Raw genomic sequence first — 22,116 nt, 5'->3', positions numbered from 1 at the left:
AGCGGTTTGCTTTTTGCAGATCTAACTTTTTAAATCAGTACTGAATTCAAAAATCATAAATATATCTCCCGCTTTGGTAGGAAACAGATGTTTTAGCATATGTGGATGTCATATGTCCGCTGGATCAAGTAGTTTCACTTTTCTTGAAAACCTACCCGAAATGACACATTCTTCTTTAGGTATATAGACTGTATCCAAACATTATGCCGATAGTCCATTTCTTTGACCCGTCATAGGGCTTCTCGGGACAGTAATTACTTCTTGCATGGAAACTTCTAGGTCTCTGATTAATTTGGATGTATTCCTCGAAAACCTACTCCCTACATTCATTGCTGCAAGGAATATAATCGATTTGATTCGATGAATATAAACGGACAATCGAAACTCAGTAAAGAGTTGCAGAAGTTTACAAATCTTTTATCACTGTTGTGACTATAATTAAAGCCATCAAATTACTTGACATGACTGATGTTCATCATTCAGTCTACGATTCAAATCCATCTGCCAAAGGTAAAATTCCAACTGTAACCTTCCATTGCGACCAGCTCGTGTTCAAACCGCTAAATGTAAAACATAGTTGAATAGAAACCAATCAGTATTAGAAATGTGATATTAGAAATATCTGATATAAATAAGAAGAGATTCAATCAATCAACATCTGGACCACAACTTTGCCACCAGTAAAGCTGTAAGGTTTCCTATTTTATATAAACCCTTTGACCTTATCATACAGTCTATTATATCTTTTTTTATAAGATTCAACTGTGATTTAATTTTACGCAAACTATTTACAGCCCCTGAAATTCATTAACACCTCTTTTTTTGTTTCCTTTTCAGAGACCCTACGCAAATACCCAATTTTACCAGTAAATTTCCGTAAATGCGTTAAGGATTATCAAGTACGCGGCACCAATGTTATAATCGAAAAAGGAACAGCAATTCAAATTCCAGTTTATGCAATTCATCATGATCCAGAAATTTATCCAGATCCCGAAAAATTCGACCCCGATCGGTTTTCACCGGAAAATGTTAAACAGAGACATTCTGTTGCATTTTTGAGCTTCGGTGATGGGCCCAGAAATTGTATCGGACTTCGTTTTGGAAAAATGCAATCCCGGATTGCACTTATAATGCTGCTGAAAAACTATCGAATTAATTTGTCATCGAAATCACCTGTTCCCCTAGTTTTCAATCCAAAAAGCTTCATACTTGCACCAGAAGGCGGGATGTACTTAGATATTGAAAAAATATAAAGTATTGCGATACATACCATTATCTGTTGATAATTCGATGTTAAGGCCAGGTGGCTAGTAAAAAGATAAATAAATAATAAAGCTACGTTGAAGAAGATAGGGAACTTTTTTCTTCACACAAGCTTTTAGGATGATCGCTTCGTGAAGTTTGGAGTTCGTACATAAATGAAGTATAAATGCATTTATTTCTGTAAACTCTGGGTATTATTTCGATATTGATAAAGTCCACATTTTTTAGCAGTATACTGTTTAGACTTGTGGAACTAAGTGGGAGAGGGGCTGACAGGCATAAGAGGAAGCTTCAATACATTCGAAGTAAGCTATACAACAGAGCGAGTTTTTTTGTTAAAATTGTGGCGGACATATTTATAATATGAAGGCCGTCAGGGCTCCAAAAGACCTCGTAAATCTGTAATCCTTACTAAGCATAACCAAATTACTGGTGTTAAAGGCTAGTTATTTTTTCAAGTTCATCACCAGATTCTGTATTGAACCTCGTATCATAAAACACCAAATGTAATGAGGTATTTAAGTCCGTTAACCAAACAACACCAAAAATTGCATTTTTAAGCAAATTCTATGCTGTAGACAGGAGAGAAGGAGGGAAGCATTCCCCTTAGGACCGAAATAGGAACAATTTTTTTCAAATAATTTTATATTTCAACCATTTAATCCGTTCAAATTCAGTTATTTTCCTGAATTAAACAAAATAATGGAAACATCAGCGTTTAAAATCTTTATAAATAAAAATATATTTCGATCTACGCTGACCTTTCCAGTTTTCCGAAACCCCTCAAAAATTTTATTCCAAAGTATGGCCTCGCTCCCTCGACGATTACCTACCTTGTCGCGGTGAGGAAGCTCAGTAAGGTGGATCTTCCAGGAAACCAGAGGTGACATCAGAAGCTAAGCGGCAATCAAAGTCTCAAGCCAAGGTGTGAGTACCGAGCCGAGGGCTGAGTGGTCATAGAGGTTAAGATTTGGTACCAGACGATCCCAAGTTTCAACTAGCCTTATTTCGGTAAAAATCGACTTATTTTCCCCGGTAAAATAAAGGCCATGACAGCCAACTATGAAAAAATTAAAAACTTGGAAAACAAAAACAAAAGAATGCAATAGTACTCATCAGCGTGGAGGCAACCTGAGTCTAGACTCAGATTCGCCACTTATTCAAGTGGGAACCAACCCTATTGGGACCCAGCCCTTAACGGGCGAGCCAAAGCAGTTCCCTTTTGACCCGGGCTTCAATCGGCACCACCTGCTGAGACTAAAGGCTTACCGACGGGTAAGCATCTGTTTTCCGACAGTAAAAAGCCTTCGGGCAAATAATACCATCGGGCAAAAAACCTTTGGCCAAACCACCTTCGGAAAAACCGCTTCCGGGCAGACCGCCTTTGGGAAAATTTAACACTCGGGTTGTGCCACTGTTGAAGGGAAAATATCACCTGGGGCATCTGCGACTAAGGGCACACCAAAGCGGCAGCGAACTTCTGACGATCCCAACTCTTCGGCTCAAATGGCCGCAAAGATGGTTCGGCCGGCAACGGCTAAGCCTTCATTTGCAGCCAAGGCTATCGAAGCCAATAGATGGGTCTTGTATGGTGACACCAACGCTTCCGGTAAAGATACAGAGCAGCGTGCGCAGCTTAGAAAGAAACTCCTCTTAGCTGTAAGGACTGCTTCCTTGCAAGGGATTACACCACTCTTTGAGTCGGTAGGTGTATGCCGTAAAATGTTACGAGTCAACTTTGCCGACGAAAGCACGAACGAGTGCTTAAACAGTACTGGTCCTCCTTCAACAATATGTGGGAGGGTGCGCGACTGACCCTGAAGAGGGTTTCCGAGCAGCCGCCATTCAAAAGGTGCTTTCTCTGGCTTCCAGTATGTGTAATGATGCTGAGGTCCTGGAACTACTTGGTATCCAGAATAACCTTAACAACTCCTATGCTACTAGGTAGCAAAGCGAGGGGAAGAGTCGATAGGCGGGAAATATTCTTCACTATCGGCGTTCCCGAACTAGGTATTAACAAGATTCAGGAACAAACGGGCTACTACGCGATTGCGACCGTCGTATTACAAGTGTCGGATCCCAAAACCATCGAGGGGGACGTGCAACCTACGGCATCTTCATCTGAACCGTAGATATGATGACATGTCTCTCAGATAAATTTACAGCATTGTAAACCGCGAATGCACTTATCAGTAGTTGCAAGAGTTGTATATACCTCATAGAAGAACCATGGGTTGTTTTGGTGGGGGAATTAGGGGCATAAAATTCCGACATGCTGACTTGCTGCATGCCAATGGGAGCGTTAGACCCCGCTCCTGCATAGCGGTTTCAAAAAACACCCAACCTATCTTGGTTAACGACCTATTTGATGACGACACAGCAACGACCACATTGACCATAAAAGCCAGCAGGGAGATAAGAAGATCCTATGGTGCTCTTCTTATTTAGCTTATGATGACATTGCGGCTCTTGTCGGAGAGTGGAGAGTATCAAACAATATCATGCTCTTGGATCACAGGCGCATTGATTTCGTAAAAGGCATGAATCCATTCCACCCACCTACTCCATTTAGGAATCCACGTAAGTCAGATTGGACGACGTATAAAACAGAACTGAGCGCCCGAGTTACGATCTTTGTGAGATGCATTAAATCCATTGCTGGAATTGAGAATACAACCCAGATGATCACTATCAGCAAGGGAGAACCTTTCGAAGAGAGTTGTTAACTCATGATGCCAAAGAAGGCTGAAACACTATGGTGGAACTCGGATTTCACGAAACAGAGGAGAACGAAAAGACTAACTCTAATGAGGCAACGTCAAAGCTAAAGTGGACCTTTATTAAAGAAAGTAGCCAACAGTTGGGTTATCTATGTTTACGGAGCGGGAGATACACAGAAAGCGATAAGAAAACGGTAAACTATTTGCTTGAACTGCACTTCCCAAGCAGCTTCCAAAATCTTATCTCAGGGCCGACAGACACACACAGCCCTCAACCGGAAGATTGGACTCTGGCATGAAAACTAGTTGCACGGGTACAAGTGACATGGACATTTTATTCACTCCATAGATACAAGTCTGCAGGTCCGGATGGCATTATTCCTGCTCTAGTAATAAAGGGAATGGATGCTTTGGACCTTCATATTCGGAATATATACCGCGCTTGCCTAGCACATTCCAACCAGCTGGCGTGATGTGAAGGTAATATTTATTGCCAAACAAGGAAAACCCACCTACACAGACGCAATAAGCTTCCGATCGATCAGTCTAACTTCCTTTTTGCTGAAAGGACTGGAAAGACTAGTAGATCGGTTCATAAGGGCTAAATATATCCCTAAGTGGCCACTTTACTATATCCCTAAGTGCCTAAGTATTACTGGAGCAATGAGCACTACGCCGACCGTGGGACTCGAAGCTATTCTAAATTTACCCCCAAACCATTTGGAGGTAAAACTGAAAGCAGCTAACGACGCATATAGACTTGATTTTATTTTCTTGGCGAACATCAGGTGGTGTTGATACCCGGCGATCATATGGTTTCCAGATTCGTCTTCGAAAAGACATATTCCGTCGAAATTGCCAAAAAAAGAAAAATGGTAGATAACGACCACGAATCTTTTGGTATTATACAGACTTAATAATATTCACCGACGGGTCAGTCATGGAAAACGGATCGGTTGCAAAGGTGTTCTTGACCTCTCGGGAAAATGACAACCATATTCCAGGCGGATATATATGCCATTTTATTGGAAGCAGAAGAATGTTCGCGGCAAAAATGGATAGAAAGGATCTGTTCCGACAATCGGACAGCATTATCAGCACTAAACAGTAACTACATGTCAACCCAGTTGGTGTGGAGTTGCACTGCTGAAACTTGGCCGACTGAACGAAACATTCCTGATGTGGGTACCAGGGCACTCGAACATCACTGGTAATGAGGAAGCTGACAGACTGGCTCCCCAAGGTTCTGAATCCAAAATGGTGTCGCCGGAGCCAGCTTTTGACATCTGACCATCTACCATCAAGTCTACTCTGAAGGGAGAAATGGCAAGGACTGACGCAACCGAATGGAGACATTTGAATTTCTGCCGACAGGAATGTGAAAGAACCCAAGGCCGCTAGAACGGCATTTTTGTTGTCCATTAGTAAGACTTTTAACAGGACACTGCCCCTTAAACTACCACATGAAAAAAATGAGTGGTGATCTCGGCCATATACAGCCAATGCGAAGAGGAAAAAGAAACGAGTCTGCACTTCGTATGCAGCTGGCCAGCCTCATCAGACCTCAGCCGAAGATATCTCGCTAAGGTTTTCTTCAGCGAAGAGTCTGTACATTCTTTGTCTAGGCAATGAGTGGTGATCTCGGCCATATACAGCCAATGCGAAGAGGAAAAAAACGACTCTGCACTTCGTATGCAGCTGGCCAGCCTCATCAGACCTCAGACGAAGATATCTCGCTAAGGTTTTCTTCAGCGAAGAGTCTGTACATTCTTTGTCTAGGCGGAATGTGATAATGCCTCTTGGTGAATAAGTGTGTAGCCTAGCTAATCTAATAATTTAGTAAAATGATCTGATAAATCTAACCAAACGGTTTTAATGCGGTCCCTCATCATGGAATCGCGTTATATCAGGAATGAGTTCAATTATCATACTAGTTATCGTGCCTCGACTTTTAACCTTTGCTTTGACACTTTCTTGGCTCCGACTCTTCTTTGGACGAATCAAACTTACTATAAACAGGGTGTGTATTTCAAGTAATGAGAATAAATCCGTAAAAACCAAATTTATTGGAGGTATCGTTACAAAAATTTAAAAGTCTCCCTGAACAGAAGCACACCGTTTTAATATTACTCAGTATCCACGGTAGCATACACTGTCAAAGAAACCAAAAAGCATTGCTTGCACTCTGGGCTTTGACATGTTAACCTTATTTTGACCGGATGATGGAGTGTGTCATTCGCTGCTTTGCCGTTGTGTTCGTTCTCCAAAATCCCAGTTCCATATGCGGTAATCACGTTTAAAATGGTCTCACAGGCTTGTAGCTGTTCATCCGTCAACATATTCGATGATTTGGCGTACAGGCATGTTATCGTGTCCCAAGATACCAACGATTGTACGAACATTTAAACGTCTGTCCGTTTTCACCAAATCACGCACATGCTCCTTGTCATCTTCGGTTCCGGAGGTTGACAGGTGGCCTGCCCTGGGTTCGTCCTCCACACTCTCCCAAACTTTTTTAAACGTTTTGTCCCAACGAAAAACGTAAATAAGCTTAAGGTCACTGCCATACACTTGCCGAATCAATCAACGGCACGAGATCTCTATGGCGTACAGTCGCTGTCGCGTGATGGCAAAGATACTCTCATCGCTTAAAATACACACCCTGTATGTATTATATATATATATACAATCTCCCACAATGAAGATCTAAACGTTGTAAATAATCTTGGTAAAATATTGCAGTCCAGCGATAAAAGCCCCCACTCAGAGACCCAAACGAACCCCTACCCAGTCAGTAACCGATTATTACATATTTCAGTCATCTTGAACCGTCTCAGAGAATGGATTTACTGATAGTGTTTTCCGTAGTGATAATCAGCATCATATCAATATATTTTTACATCAAGTGGAAATTCTCATTCTGGGAAAGGCGTGGTATCCCTAGTTTACCAGTTGCATTTCCGTATGGCAACTTTAAAGGTGTTGGTAAAACTAAACACATCAAGGATGTGCTGCATGAGATCTATGCCACTTTTAAGGACAAAGCGCCAATAGCAGGAGCTTATTTGGCATTTTCTTCGAATTTCGCAGTTGTTCTGGACTTGGATTTGATCAAAAATATACTTATCAAAGATTTTAATAACTTCCACGATCGTCGACACTTTTATAATGAACGAGATGATTTCATGTCGGCTAATTTATTAACAATGCAAGGCCAAGAGTGGAGGGAATTGCGCCAGGTCCTGACACCCACTTTCACGTCTGCTAAAATGAAATTTATGTTCTCCACTATAAGTGAAATTTCGGAAAGATTGATTAAGAAATTGGATGAGGATCTGGATCAAAACCCGATAGTGGACATAAAAGATTACCTAGCTCGGTTCACAACGGATATCATCGGTACATGTGCTTTTGGAATTGAATGCAATAGCTTGAAAGACGCGAACTGTGAATTTCGGGTTTACAGTAAAAGAGCCTTCCTACAACCTCGTCATTCGCGATTTTTCATATATCTCTGCGCTGAGTTTCCAGAAATAGCAAGGGCGTTGCACGTCAAATTATTTCGTGATGACATTACTGAATTCTTTACACGACTTATTAAGGGTACAATCACTTATCGAGAGAAGAATGATATTCATCGAAACGATTTCATCGATCTGTTACTTCGATTAAAAACCAACAATCCCAATAAGGAAGATGGGAAATTGACAGTCAAACAAATTATCGCTCAGTCCCTTCTCTTCTTTTTAGCCGGCTTCGAAACATCGTCATCAACCTCAGGCTTTGCCCTGTATGAGCTGGCATTCAACCCTGACATACAGGAGAAAGCACGAACTGAAATTAACCGAATTTTTAAAGCACACAATAACCAAATTACATATGAAGGACTGATGGAGATGCAGTACCTGGATCAAATAATAAATGGTGAGCTTTTCTTATTTGTTCGATAATTTGAAGATAAAATAGGTAATGAAACTATGAGAATTAGGAGGATCAGACGATCATCCTAAGTGGCCGACAATGACATACAGGGTAGAGCTATCCCAGAAACCTGAAAAGTTGGCGAAATTGACCGTGAAGGTCCCCCCTCAAAGATTGAAGCTGCAGCAAAGTGCTCGGTCGACACGTTCTTACACGCCTCTGCGCTAGCCAGGCTCGGGAATGTGGAGGGGTCCTTTGAGCTCTTTGATCCCTCACGTATCATTAATACAAAATCAACGTGTCTATACCGATGCGTGGGTCCGCACCGGATTTCAAAATAGATAACACAAGGAATTCGCGACGACCTAACAAATAACAATCGGAACGCGAGTTAAAATTGAAAAATAAAAAAAAACGGCTGGACCGCGCGTCTGGAGCCGTAAATCTCCGGACCCGAGTGCCGCGATAAAGAGGGGGCGGGGGGCGGGGGGGGGGGGGTTGAGCTCCACAACGGATCACAATCCTGATTATTGCCTCTTCTGCCTCAGATCGTGATTGAGGCGCGGCCACTGAGGTTCGTTTGGTGGTGTCAGATAGAGATTCAATAGATTCTCAACATTGTTCCCGGCTAGGCTCCACGTACACTTGCCTTCGCATTTCCAGTTTTAGGTTTCACGCCTTTTTCCCCGGAAGCAAGTGTTCCTAAGCCTCAATATCCTTTTCCACCTTGTAACGTAGAGTTTCCTGCCCTATCCTTGCTAGAATACCATAAGAGCTAGTCGTTTGCTGTGTTTGTCTTTGAGACTTAACGTCTCGTAGGTGATTGCCTGCCAGAAGCCTCAGGATCTACAGGCCTTTGCGGCTATAAGCTGAAAGGCATTGCCGTCGGAGCTTCTGAGAAGTGTCCTTCCCTACCTTTATGTGAAATGGCTATCTCTTCGTTTCAGCATTTTGAAAAAAAAAATTAAATATTCTTTCTTCTTCGTAGGGATGAAGTGGCGAGTGAGATGAATCCTTGATAGAATACGGAGGTAGTCGACTACATGCTGTGTCGTTCCGTCCTCAATGATTCATCTTCACGAGGAAGATTGAATTCTCGCGATCCCTTTTTGCTTATTTTTTTAATGTTTTGTGTAAAACAAAACCTTATTAAAATCGATTCAATGTCGGTCTGTCTGTCTATCTGTCGGTCACACGCATTTTTCTCCAAAACAGCTAAACCGATCCGAACGAAATTTGGTGGACAGATGAGAGCTATAAAATCTCACGCATACAGCGAGTGGCATAAGTTTAGGTAGAGTTTAAAGGGGGGCTCCCCATACATGCAAAGGGGAAGTTCAAAAATATTTTTCACCAGATATAGTTGTGTAGGGTATCAAATGAAAGGTCTCAATTTGTACTTTCCGAAACTCATATTAGTTTTGGCATTAATTGCAAAGTGCGTAAGTAATGAGTCAAAATGTACGCACTTGAAGTGAGACAGGACTCATTTTCGGAAACTACACAACCTAAAAATCCGGAAAAAATCAGGGTGGTGCGCCTAGATGAAATCTAGGCCCCAAAATATGTCCCATTCCGATATCTGCTCAAATAAGCTTACTAATAGTATATTACTACTTTTTAGAAATTTACTGAAAAACCCCCCTTAAATTCATCCGAGGACTTTGGAATTTTGTACCAGTAATATTCTGTGGACACTTGCAAAATTTCGTAGAAATCCGGCAATTAACGCCAAAGTTATAGCAGTTCAAACTTATCAATTTCGTGCTAATTAACAGCATCCTAAGCCATACAAATAAGACGTCATAATTAACGAGAATAATTGAAATTCGTGTGAAATATTAAAATTTCATTCAAGAAGAATCTAATTCTCCCTAGCCCTTTTTTATTAAGGTTTTGTGTGAAACAAAACCTTATTAGAATCGAGACGGTGTCTGTCTGTCTGTCGGTCTGTCTGTCTTTTTTTCTGTCTGTCTGTCTGTCTGTCTGTCTGTCACACCCGATTTATTCGGAAACGGCTAGACTGATTATCACGAAAATTGGTGAGAGTATGTAATCTAGTGTTCCCCTTACATGCAGTAAGTGCCGCCATCTTGTATTACATTCAAGGGGGGGCTCCCCATACATGTGAATGAAGGGTGCACATTTTTTTTCATAGAATGTTGCCATGTGGGGTATCAAATGAAAGGTCTCAGTTAATACTTTTCGAAACTGGTTCCATATTTGATATTGGGTAAAAGATAGAGGAGTGAGGGCTCAAAATATGACCCCCAAAAAGTGTAACAGGTCTCGTTCTCAGAACCTATCCAAATGAAAAATCTGAAAAAAATCACAGTGGTGCATCTCTACGAAATCTAGGCCTCAAAATATATCCGGTTGCGATATCTGCACAAATAAAGTTAATAATAGTATATTTCCACATTTTAGAAATTTACCCGGAAACCCCCCTTATGTTCATCCCAGAAGTACAAAATTTGGCATGCGTATAATGAAGAACATGATGCACAAGTTAGTCAAGTTTGAAGAAACTCCAACCATTATTAACAAAGTTATAGGGGGTAAAACTTTACCATTTTTTGTGAATTTCATGCACTCTTCAACCTGCATGACGTCATCATCACATCAATTCCTCAATACCACAACCAAATGAGTTCTTATGAATGGGGTCCCAAAGAATTATTTTGTTTTAGTTTTTTATCAATTGTGTATGTAGGTATATAGTATATGCGTGCTAATGAACTTTGCGGGTTGTGCCTATAGATATAAGAAGTAAATCGGAAATATAGGCACGATCAATTTATATATATATATGTGTACGGTATTCGGAAATAGGCAGTTTGTTTGTTTAGGGTGAGCGTAATATCTACGGCTGTAATATGTACCTATGTCTCGTAGTTTGGAAAAATATGAAGGAATATGTTGGGTTTGTAGCTATATACGGATAGAAAAATGTGCCTTGAAAGTTCTTATATAAGATGAACACAAAACCTTTATACCCGAAGCGCGAGCTTCCGGTATTCCGACTTGTTTATATTTGATGTTGGTTAAATTGTTGGCATTTGCTAATAATATTAAACTCAGAGTGTGAAGCGTATGAGGTTGACTATTTCAATACGGGGCTTTCCATCAAATGATTTATTTAAATTACTTTCTAAAAAATAGATGCCAATAGAATTTTTAACTATGTGACACGGACCTGTCAGGCTCACCGCTCCTCACATCTTCTTCTTTTTCTTCAGCCTTCAGTTCACAAGCGGGGTCGGCTCGTCGTGATCAGTTTCGTCATTTTATTTTATCAAATGCCTGATCAGGATGTAATCGCGAGACCTTCAAATCCCCATCCAGTGTATCATGCGACCATTATTTTAGCCGGCCTTTTAGTTGCTTACCATTGACTTCGATGTTCTGACCAATACTGGTTGTTGAATTCTCGTTAGCGTGAATTACGTGACCACACCATCGAAAACGCCTCTCTTGCAGTTTTTCCACGATCATCGCAAACCCATATCGACCGCGGATATTCTCATTTCAGACGTAATCAAAACGTGTCACGCCACCAGTGCAATGCAACATCTTCGTCCCCAAGACGCCGTTCATTGTCCTTTATAGTCAACACTCAAACTATAGAGAGCGACAGACGGACGACATTGCAGTAAATTTTAGATTTGGGACGTGCGCTGATACGTCGATCACAAAGAACACCAGTTGCGGAATGTCACTTCATCCAGGTGGCGTTAATGCTTGAAACAATTCATTACGCAGTTCTCCATTGGCTGGTAGCATTGACTCGAGATATTTAAATCGTTCAGTTCTTTCAATGGCAGTAATCTGCCCCTCCAGATATTTAAATCGCTGAGTTCTGGCAATGGTGGTAACCTGCCCAGAACTGAGCGATTTAAATATCTCGGGTCAATACTATAAGCCAATGGAGAACTACGTTATGCTCCTCACATAGGGAAACACAAAACCTTTTATACCTGAAGCGTCAAGCTTCCCGTTTCCCGACTTGTTTATATTTGATGTTGGTTAAATTGTTTTCATTCGCTAATAATGTTAAACTGAGAGCGTGAAGCGTATGAGGTTGACCATTATCAACACAGGGCTTTCCATCAAATGATTTATTTAAATCGCTTTCTAGAAAATAGAGGGCAATGGAATTTTTAGCTATATTACACAGAGCTGTAGTGCACTCGTCGCTCCTCACATCTTTTTCTTTTTCTTCAGCCTTCAGTTCACAAGCGGGGTCAGCTCGTGGTGATCGGTTTCGTCATTTTATTTTATCATATGCCTGATCAGGATGTAATCTCGAGACCTTTAAATCCCCATCCAGCGTATCAAGCCACTATTGTTTTGGCCCGCTTTTTGGTTGGTTACCATTGCTTTCGATGTTCTGACCAATACTGGTTGTTGAATTCTCGTTAGCGTGAATTACGTGACCACACCATCGAAAACGCCTCTCTCGCAATTTTCCCACGATCGGTGCAAACCCATATCGATCGCGGATATTCTCATTTCAGATGTAATCAAAACGTGTCACGCCACCAGTGCAATGCAACATCTTAGTCCTCATTACCGCAAGACACCGTTCATTGTCCTTTATAGTGGGCCAACACTCAGAACTATAGAGAGCGGCAGACGGACGACATTGCAGTAAATTTTAGATTTGGGACATGCGGGGCTACAGGTATCTCTTTGACAGTTTTATAATCGTACGTCTCAGTCTCAAGTTATAGCGCGTTAAAGATGAAGTTCACCAAGGAAGAAATTCTTCATATTTTACATTTTTACTACCTGAGAGGTAAAAATGCAACAAAGGCGGCCAAAAAAATTTGTGCAGTTTAGGGGTCCGATACTGTAACGATTCGCACAGCACAGCATTGGTTCGATCGATTTCGTTCTGGTGTAGTGGATGTCGAAGATACACCCCGTACTGGTAGGTCAATAGTCGTAGAAACCGATAAAATCATCGAAATCATCCAAGTAGACTGCTCACATGCCATTCGCTCGATCCGCCAGGAACTGAGTAAGGACCTTAAAATCGTTTGGAACCATTTGCAGAAGATTGGATTCCAAAAAAGCTGGATGTTTGGGTGTCATACGAGTTGACGGAAAAAAATGGAGTTGCCTTCTAAAAGGCAACAAGTTTGCAAACAAAACGGCACATATTTGACTTAAATCGGATAATTCTAAGTATGTTAAATAAAGCGTTAAAATTCGATCACAAATACGACATTCCTTTTTCTCCAACCCAATATAGCATCCCTCTGCAGCCTTTTGCAGTCAAAGATTTGGCCAGCATATCTTTTATTGACAATTCACCCATTGGGCGGAAAAACAAAAACTTCTAATATTTGGAAGCACACTAGAACGTCCCAGTCGCCTGGTTATGACGTTATGTTACGGACACAATCAGTATCCAGTAAAATTTTCAAATGTTTATTACTGTATCCTTTTATATTAGTGAACAAGTTATTATAATAATAAAACAATTTTCCAAACATTCCTATTCAAAGCCTCAATGATAATCGGTTCTAAAAACCAAATCTCTTATTTCCAGAAACGCTTCGAAAGTATTCAATCGTTCCACGTCTGGTACGTTATACTCAGGAGAACTACCCTTTGCCAAATTCAAATTTCGTTATTGAGAAAGGAACTAAAGTATACATACCAACTTACTCCATCCATAATGATCCAGATATCTACCCCAATCCGGACATATTCGACCCAAGCCGATTTGATCCTGAGGAAGTAAATAAACGACATCCGATGGCATTTCTTGGATTCGGCACTGGCCCACGTAATTGCATTGGTGCCCGTTTTGGTCAAATGCAAACACGCATGGGGTTAGCAACTTTAATTAGAAATTTCGAAATCAAGCCATGTTCAAAAACGCCAAAACCTTTGCGGTATCATCCAAATATGGAGTTGGTGAGTTCTGCAAATGATATTTATTTGGAATTAAGGCGAATTCTGTAAACATGTTATCAACTAAAACAATGATACGTTGAATGCAAGCAAATATAGCAATAAATCTGGGAGCTTTTCAAGTTATCAACTTATGGTAATAAAAAGCCATTCATAGCAGCATCTTATCTTGAGTTAGAACACAAATAAATGTTACTGAAAGAACACAAGTAAACAGTCAGTTATTCGTCTACTCATACATTTATAATTTCAGTTCTAATATTGTGTATTTTCAGAGGAAAGTTGTGACTATTGAAATCGACAATTATTTATAAAAAGATCCAAACAATCCAAGAAAAACGCCACACTACACTTTAAGACTCCAATCTACGATGAAAACAAACCTCTCGAGTGCTGCTGAAAAGTAGAAAAAGAAAAGAAGTCGAGCTGAAAGTTTAAGTTACTATCAGGTTTAGTTGTTATCAAATGCCATGAAGATTTTTGAACGCATCCTAAACACCCAATTCTTGATCCCCTTTAACTGGGCAAAGGCCAGTCACGATCCTTGCCTCCATGCCTGAATGAAGCCACTCACATATCCCAGCGATAGCCTTGGAAACAATCGTCTTGTGGTGATTAGCGGCATCCCAGCGCACACCCTAATACAATAGACCGGCTAACTGGGCGAGAGGTTTAATCTGCACCTACCCATAGAGAACAATGGATTATATACATTTTCCAGCTGATCGGCTAGGAAACTCCACCCTCTCAGTGTGGTCCTATAGATTCTGGGGGGATCTTTTATTGCATTTCATCCTCCCTTCTAGTAGGAGTTCGAGGACTATATAAAAAGGTTACCACCATCGATCAAAAGCACCCCACTAACAGCAAAGGAAGGAAAACCTAATGTCCGATCCACATGCTTGGCACTTGCTGTAAACTCCAAACCTCCACAAATACTTGACTTGATTTTAGAGACCAAACATCGCCATCCACACACTTGCAAACGCGCTTGTGTACACTGAACAGCGATTCAAAGCGTCGGCTTACTGCTTTTTATCTTATGGTCAATTGTGCGGATGCGTCGCAAATGCTTGGGGTTAACTTACTTTGATTTATGCAAACAAAAACGACACTTGATCGGGTCGACTGCAAGCATAGCAAATCCACATAAATCAAGCCAAACAGTAAGCTCTTCACTGTGGGTTATTTAAGGACATGAAGCAGAGAGAGAGGGCTGACTATACTGCCCAGCTAGGTAATCTGGGCATATCACTAAGCCACGAGATCTCTTCACTAATTTCCAAAAGGACTTAGCATTTTTTACTTCAGATAAGTTAGACCAAATTCCACGCCAACGCTTCCACTTCACATTCGCAAACACCATCCTCCACAGTCGTTTCACTTCCTCAAAAAAGAGAAAATTTGTAGGGTTGGATATAGTCCCAAAACGCCCATATGCGATTTGTTTCGTTTTAAAGTAAAACTTAAGCTCTGGGGCCCACCACATCTTTGGCTGGCCAGTGTGGGTACTGAAAAGTCTAGCTACATCAGCAACTTTGGTTTTCAAAAGGTCCGTTAGAGTGGGATAATCCTCTTGTGGTGCTAACTTGCTGACCCGCGCGATAAATCTATTCGAAATAAACTTTGAATTTAGGAGAGACATTGAGCACCTGCGTAGAGATGGGAGTGTGGTGACTATCAGATATTTTCTCCGTAATCGGATTCCAGTGCCGACGTTGACTGACAGAATTTACAAGTGCAATGTCCAGAACCAAGCCCAATTGTTTAGACATTGAGGGTGGGTGAGCAAAGTGGGCATACCATTATTAACAAAGATAAATGAGAAATAGAGGGCCGCAGCCTCTAGACATCTGCCCTTATCATTGTTGTGGTAATAACTCAGATTGATGGATCGGGCATTCAGATCCCCCGTGATGAGAACATTGTTATATTTTTCATAAAAAGTGAAGAACCTCCCAACAGACGTGTTGAAATGCCTGTTGGAGATACTAAGAGAGAAATAAACCGAAGCAATCGTAAAGTCGGAAGGGAGGTTGAGAGTTTCCGCTATGACGATATCATAGTCTGAAACATATCTGACTTGTCGGAAATGAATAGATTTTCGGAAAGGCAAAATGCTGTTGGTGATACTGTTGAATCTATGCTATGCTAACGCAGAGATTGATGTGTGTTGAAGTGGGTGTCAATCGCTACCTAACAGCAGAAGCGGCGAAAGGCTACCCCCATAGACGTGTGCTATCGCCACTTCTGTAGGGTATGCTGATTGACTCACTACTACGTGAGCTGCAAAATTTCTTAGTACACGCTCAAGTTTATGCTGATGACGTGGCTGTGCTTGCTGTTGATCAGAATCTTGGAACGGTGTGTAGAAGTATACAATGTGCTTTTGATTTGATAGATTTTCAGTTCCAATCCCATTCCAATCCAAATAAAACCACAATCGTAGGGTAAAACCCTTCAACTCTCCGAAGAAGTGAAATATAATATCTGGGAGTCACTCTCAATAAAAAGCTTCTTTGGAGCAAACATGCAGAGGTAAAGTTGAAACGAGCTATCACAGCCTATGGGCTGAAGATGAAGAATTGTCACTGTAAGCTAGCCGGACTGCAAAGAACTGTGATGTTGGGTATTGCCGGTACCATGACCACGACATACGTCGCAGCTCTAAATGCATTACTCAATTTTCAGCCAGTGGATATATTTACTCAAAGCACTGCAATGAAAGCAGCTCATAGACTAATTCAATTAGTTCTGTGAGAAAACAACGGACGTGGGTCGCACAGATCATTGGTAGAGTTACTGGCAGAACTGGATCCAATTCTTACAATGGCTTCTGATTCTCGGGTCCCTCTGTTTCGTAGAAGATATGAATTTACCCTGAAACGCAGTGAAAACTAGGAAGTCCCAGAAGAATGCGTGGTGGGATATACGGAGTCTTCTACACCGATGGCCCAAAAAGCGAACTTGGTTCTGAAGTCCGCATCTACTTGTCGAATAAAAACAATAAGTGGGCTTTTCCTTTGAAACAATATGCAACGGTTTTTCAAGGTGAAGTATATGCGATCCTAAGGGCGGCAAACTGGGTGATTGACGAGCGGTTGAAGGGCAGGCGCATCGCAGTCTGCGATGATAGCCAAACTGCATTGAGGGCGTTGAGTAGTCCTTTGGTCAACTCGAAAATCGTTCAGGAATACAGAAACCGTTTGAACTCCATCTCTGAATTCAATACGGTGGAACTACTCTGGGCACCTAATCACTATGGTGTAGAGGAACTGGCAATTATCCAAAACTGGAACAAGCTTCCCTAATGACAGGCGCCAGAGCCTAAATGGTGTTAGACACACCAACACTTTCCTGCCAGAACCAAACATGAATACCGTAAAGTTCATCCTGGGGAAAAGGAGGAAGACTTGCAGCAGTATTCTGGATTGTAAGGATTGTAAGGAAGCGGAATCCAGGGAGCATTTTCTATGTGAATACCCCGCCTATGGGCGCATCAAACATCAGATCTTTATTAACGAAGTGCTTGAGGTGCAACGAGTGCATCACATCCACTAACGGAAACCCAGCGGTACATTAACGAATCCAGGATATTTCGTTAGACGGGGGAATCGAATACAATTGGCCACCACGGTCTGAGCGCTCAGAGGCTATAGTTTCTCCCCCTCCACACGCACTCACACACATGTCCTATTAGGCTTCATGTGGCATTATCCGGAAGCGGTTTTTATCAAAGCAGACAAAGCTAATGGAAGAGGTTTGGGAGCTAAAAATCCACCGATAATTGACCACCAAAATGTACAAGGGAGTCTTGAAAGGACCTATCATGGCGAAACGTTTATTCTGAGTTAAATTTTTATTAATCACTTCACAATTTAATCGAAAATTTACCTAAACTTACTTATTTAACATCTTTTTTACACAAAAAAAATAGGAAACGGCAAAAAAAATTGCACGATTCAGTTGGTTGGGAAAAAACACAACGTTAAATTTTTTCTAGGACTAAGTAAAGACCACCAAGTGAAGATAAAACCAACGCATTCGGATCCAATTTCAGAGGTACACTCATCTTAGGAGACAGTTTGACACGGAAGTTCTTCAATAGTTTCGCCAGACCAAGGCGTGATTGCATTACGCCGAAACGCATTCCAATACAATTTCTCGGACCATCCCCAAAACCCAGGAACGCCATTGGATGTCGTCGACCGACCTCTTCCTGCCTAAAACGCTCTGGATCAAATACATCCGGATTCGGATAAATTTCGGGATCATGATGAATAGAATAAATCGGGATCACAACGCCAGTGCCCTTTTCAATAATTTTATCCGTACCAGGAACTTTGTAATCCTCCACGGCTTTACGCGTCACAGCCATGAGGACTGGGTATTTGCGAATGCTCTCTAAGGTGAAATTGAAAAATTTGATTATTTTTGTTAGGAAGTATCTGAACTAGAAACTTACCCGTCATCACTAACCCAACATAGTTCATATCCATGATAGTGTCGTAAGTCATCTCACCGTTATGCTTGTTTAAGACCTCGTTAACTTCTTGTCGAGCCTTTTCTTGTAAATCAGGATTCACAGCGAGTTCATATAAACTGAAGGACATTGCTGAAGATGACGTCTCGAACGCCGCTAGAAAAAATCCAAAAACCTGCGCAACAATCTCCAACATAGTCAAATGGGGGGCATCCGGATTTTTATCGTTTTTCATTTGAATAAGCAAATCAATGAAGTCATTCCTATGAACATTGTTCTTCTCACGAAACTCAATCGTTTCAGTAATTGTTCCGAGGAAAAATTCGATCACATCGTCCGAAAACAATTTCATTCTAAAGAACCGTCCAATCTCAGGACACTGTCCAAGAAACTCCTTAACCAATTTGGAATACTTTGGTGCATTAAAGACTTTAGCACCAAATTTCCGGAACTCAGCCTTCGGATTCCTCAAACTGTTACACTCAATTCCAAAAGCACATTCACCAATAACATCCGTTGTATAGCGTCCCAGGACATCTTTCACCTCAATATCGTTCTCAACTTGAATCACTTCACTTAGATGTTCAACGAGTCTATCACAAACATTCAACAGGGTGGGGTACATGAATTTCATTTTGCCCGAAGTAAACGCTGGCGAAAGCTTCTTCCGGAGAGTTGTCCACCTCTCTCCTTGCACAAAGAAAAGTGTTCCTGAAAGCGGGTCATCCTCCTCGTTGCAGTAATTGGAGCGATCGCGGAAGAAATGAAAATCTCTGATGAGAACCGTCTTGATTAAATCCAGGTCGGTGATCACAGCAACGGGGCTAATGGAGAAGTATGACCCCGCGAATGGGGACTTCTTCTTGCATGCGTAGTAAATCTCATCCATTGCTTCCACGAAGTGTTTAGATTTTCCAACATCCTTGAGGTTTCCATGGGGGATGGTGGGTTCAATATAAGGAACTCCTCGATTTTTCCAATATGAAAAGCGGCGCTTAAAGAAAAGGAACAGAATCGTCAAAATGGCGATAATGAAGTAGAGAGCACCGAACGTGATGTTCATTCTGTTGAAGCTAGCACTGCGAACAAAATGACTGTGCAAAGTGAATTTATGATACTTTTATACCACGTTTGCGGTTTATGGAATTCCAATAACTCATAAAAGTAAGTTAATTGTCTTTTTATCTAATTTTATTTTATGGGGTGAAAGTTGGTGTTCTTAACGATAAGTAAGAAGCTAGTGAAGTTAGTGGTGTAAATTTAGGTCAGGCTAACGTCTTTTGATAAGCACAAAACGCATTTTGTACAAAGCGTTGATTAATGCACCAGCAGAATTTTGCCCCAAACATTACAACAAACAACACTCTGTAATGAATTCGATGAATTGAGGAATCTCATCTTCGAAGAAGAACCAAATATTAAGGACGACTACGCTCACTGGAGAGCAACGACTTAACGCCAACACCTGAATCGCTTCAACTCTAAGGAATCAGTCAATTATTATCAGAGTTTTCCACAAGAAAACGGACCAAACAGATATCATGTTTGAACTAACCACGAACCACTCGCAAATAAAACCACGTTCGGTTGAAAACTGTGTGCTCAGCAAGGACCGGGAGAGCTCTACACTTTCAATTAAATCTCAGTCCGGACTATCTATAACCAGTTTCCGGCTCTGTCATTAAATCGGTGAAGTGGTGAAGGTGAAATGTATTCTTCTCCAAAAAGTAACCTTAGATATGGTCAGGAGTTATGAAGATGGACTATATTACCACCTTCAAAACTTGGAACACATTGTTCAAAACTGCCCAATAGTGCGAAAATGTGTGTGCACAAAGAGCCATCTACGTGGGAAATATCTAAGACGCATAAGGAAAGTAACGCACTTGTACAACTATGATCAAACCGGTCGTTTAGCGATACTATACCTATCCGGGCATTAGTTATTTCTAGACATTTACGCTTTATAGCCTCCTCCATTTCGACTTTTTCTGAGAGGCAGTCAAGATCTCTGATTTCTAGAGAGCACATTGGCTCTAGACAAGAAACGAGAGTCTTCTTCACTAGTAGCCTATGGACCGCTTCGTAGAACGTACTCTTATTAGTCGTCTTCGGGCCTAATTTCACGAGGACTCCGCCACCCTTCGTTTTACGTATGGAAGACACTTCTGCTCTTTTGTCTTCCGACTTCATCCTGTAGGGGATTTCATTAAGGACTTTCGCAAATGTCTTGCCTTGCCTCTAGTCCTTCTTCGTTTCCTCGTGGTTTTTAGTTTCTTGTCTCCTTGTTTTTGGATAGACGGGTCTGTAGCCAGTTGTTTCCTTATATCCTTCTTAACTCTTTTTTGGGCCTGGAAACTATTCGGGTAAAGTATTCTGCAGGCACGTCTTCCTCTTTCCGTTTTTTCCCCTGCTCGCTTTACAGTGGGCTACCTGCGATCTGTTTGGCACTAGCACTGTTCTCAACGGGAAGTGCAACTTTTTTGCTTCCCAAGCGTCTTTCACTACTATTCACGTTCGCCTCTAGAAGGATATGCAGTCCAGAAGTGCCTTCAGTTTCATCAGCTCGTTTTTGATGCCTTTGTTGACGTTCTTCTGGAGAAACGTTGCCGACCGCATACGCTTCACCACTACTGCGCGTTTACTGATGAGCCTTTTCGCTTCGGCTCTAGCTAGGACGGTCGACTGTACTTCTACGCGTTTGTGACCGAATCCACCTGCTCAGACTAGTGATTCTGACTGGTCTTTTTTTCCAGAACAGGGACACTACAGGGTAATGAAGTTGCCGTTCCTGCATCATCGTCGGTCGCCCAACTCGGTAAGGCTTCCTTTTTATTTGGGCGTGTTGGTGTCGCATCGGGTATTTCAGCCCTCCTTGCCTCTTTCGTTCGTCGCTGCGGTGAGCGACGCAAGTCAGCTCTTCCTCCCTGCCTGCTATTTCGTCTATTTTTTTTTTGTAATTACGTTTATTCTCTATGGAAATTTCACCAGCGCGTCGTGTACAAGAGAGGGAGCCGCAATGGTCAGGATCGAGTGTACCCCTACCCCAGCTTCCTGGGGCCTGACCTACGCTTATTTGTTCACGGAACTCACAGATAGATCAGCGCTCGCTCAGGGCGGTCTACTAACACCGGTTCAATGCGCACTACCGACCAGGGTCCCGAGGGGGCTGGTTCCTGACACGTCACAACTACCACCTTAGCAGAGGTAAGCTCACATCCCCCATCGATGTTGAAAGAGAGCTAAAGTTGTAGAAATTGTCACTGAAAATAAAATATCTGGATTTTAACTGGAGTTATATAGCTGACTACTACCCATAGTGCCTATTATGGCTAGTTTTAAGGTTGTCGATGACGACTGCTTCACTATACTAGTTGTACTGTTTTTGGTAGCTTCTCTTCTCGCCAGCGTTTCTTTCTAAGCTGGACTTTCACTAAACGACCGGTTTGATCATAGTTGTAAATGCTTGAGACCGAAAACCTACTATGGTGGAAGTCCTCGAGCAATATGCGAGGAAACTCCTTAGCAGCAAGAAGTTCAAAATAGGATTAGTAGGATACAGGGTACGAATGCGAATAATCCCCGTCAAGTACTAGAAGTGTCTGAACTATGGACACACGTCAGCAACTTGCAAGGGACCCGACAGGAGAAAAGTATGCCGTAGATATAGTCAGGTATATCACCAAGCGAAGGCCTACAATGAAAGTGACAGTTGCGTTCTCTGCAGGGATCGTAGCGCGTCCGGTGGGAGCATCGCATACACAGAACTAGAAAGGGCTGCGCACGACTAGTATGATCCGCATC

At 41.7% G+C, this 22,116-nt stretch overlaps 3 protein-coding genes across 6 annotated transcripts in view; 2 read left to right on the top strand and 1 right to left on the bottom strand.

The window, feature by feature from the left end:
* The window catches only part of LOC119651341 (cytochrome P450 6a8-like), a 55,199-nt gene extending 53,849 nt beyond the window's left edge, over positions 1-1,350 (top strand). For all 4 annotated transcript variants that reach the window (XM_038054908.1, XM_038054921.1, XM_038054898.1 and 1 more), the window contains exon 2: positions 838-1,350. In XM_038054908.1, coding sequence (XP_037910836.1) covers positions 838-1,253 — 416 coding nt within the window. In that variant the 3' untranslated portion in view covers positions 1,254-1,350. The remainder of the gene's footprint in view (positions 1-837) is intronic.
* Positions 1,351-6,769: 5,419 nt separating this feature from the next.
* Positions 6,770-13,939, top strand: LOC119647016 (probable cytochrome P450 6a13). The gene is made up of 2 exons (XM_038047755.1): positions 6,770-7,907; positions 13,462-13,939. The coding sequence occupies exons 1-2, from the start codon at positions 6,824-6,826 to the stop codon at positions 13,878-13,880; spliced, it is 1,503 nt and encodes a 500-aa protein (XP_037903683.1). The 5' UTR covers positions 6,770-6,823; the 3' UTR covers positions 13,881-13,939.
* Positions 13,940-17,817: 3,878 nt separating this feature from the next.
* On the bottom strand, positions 17,818-19,397 carry LOC119646679 (cytochrome P450 6A1-like). The gene is made up of 2 exons (XM_038047220.1): positions 18,295-19,397; positions 17,818-18,233 (listed from the first exon to the last, which is right to left on the bottom strand). The coding sequence occupies exons 1-2, from the start codon at positions 19,373-19,375 to the stop codon at positions 17,818-17,820; spliced, it is 1,497 nt and encodes a 498-aa protein (XP_037903148.1). The 5' UTR covers positions 19,376-19,397.
* Between the last annotated feature and the right edge of the window lie 2,719 nt (positions 19,398-22,116).

The sequence above is a fragment of the Hermetia illucens genome, chromosome 1 (assembly GCF_905115235.1).
Source record: "Hermetia illucens chromosome 1, iHerIll2.2.curated.20191125, whole genome shotgun sequence".
Taxonomy (NCBI): Eukaryota; Metazoa; Arthropoda; class Insecta; order Diptera; family Stratiomyidae; genus Hermetia; species Hermetia illucens.
The sequence above is the reverse complement of the archived record's forward strand: the minus strand, read 5'-3'. Positions and strand labels throughout refer to the sequence as shown.

What these genes read in the sequence shown, in the direction of transcription:
- LOC119647016 (XM_038047755.1), top strand. Translation starts at nt 6,824, where the DNA reads ATGGATTTACTGATAGTGTTTTCCGTAGTGATAATCAGCATCATATCA. An exon ending in CCTGGATCAAATAATAAATG is followed by an intron (nt 7,908 to 13,461) that starts GTGAGCTTTTCT and finishes TCTTATTTCCAG; the next exon opens with AAACGCTTCGAAAGTATTCA.
- LOC119646679 (XM_038047220.1), bottom strand. Translation starts at nt 19,375, where the DNA reads ATGAACATCACGTTCGGTGCTCTCTACTTCATTATCGCCATTTTGACG. An exon ending in TGTTGGGTTAGTGATGACGG is followed by an intron (nt 18,234 to 18,294) that starts GTAAGTTTCTAG and finishes ATTTCACCTTAG; the next exon opens with AGAGCATTCGCAAATACCCA.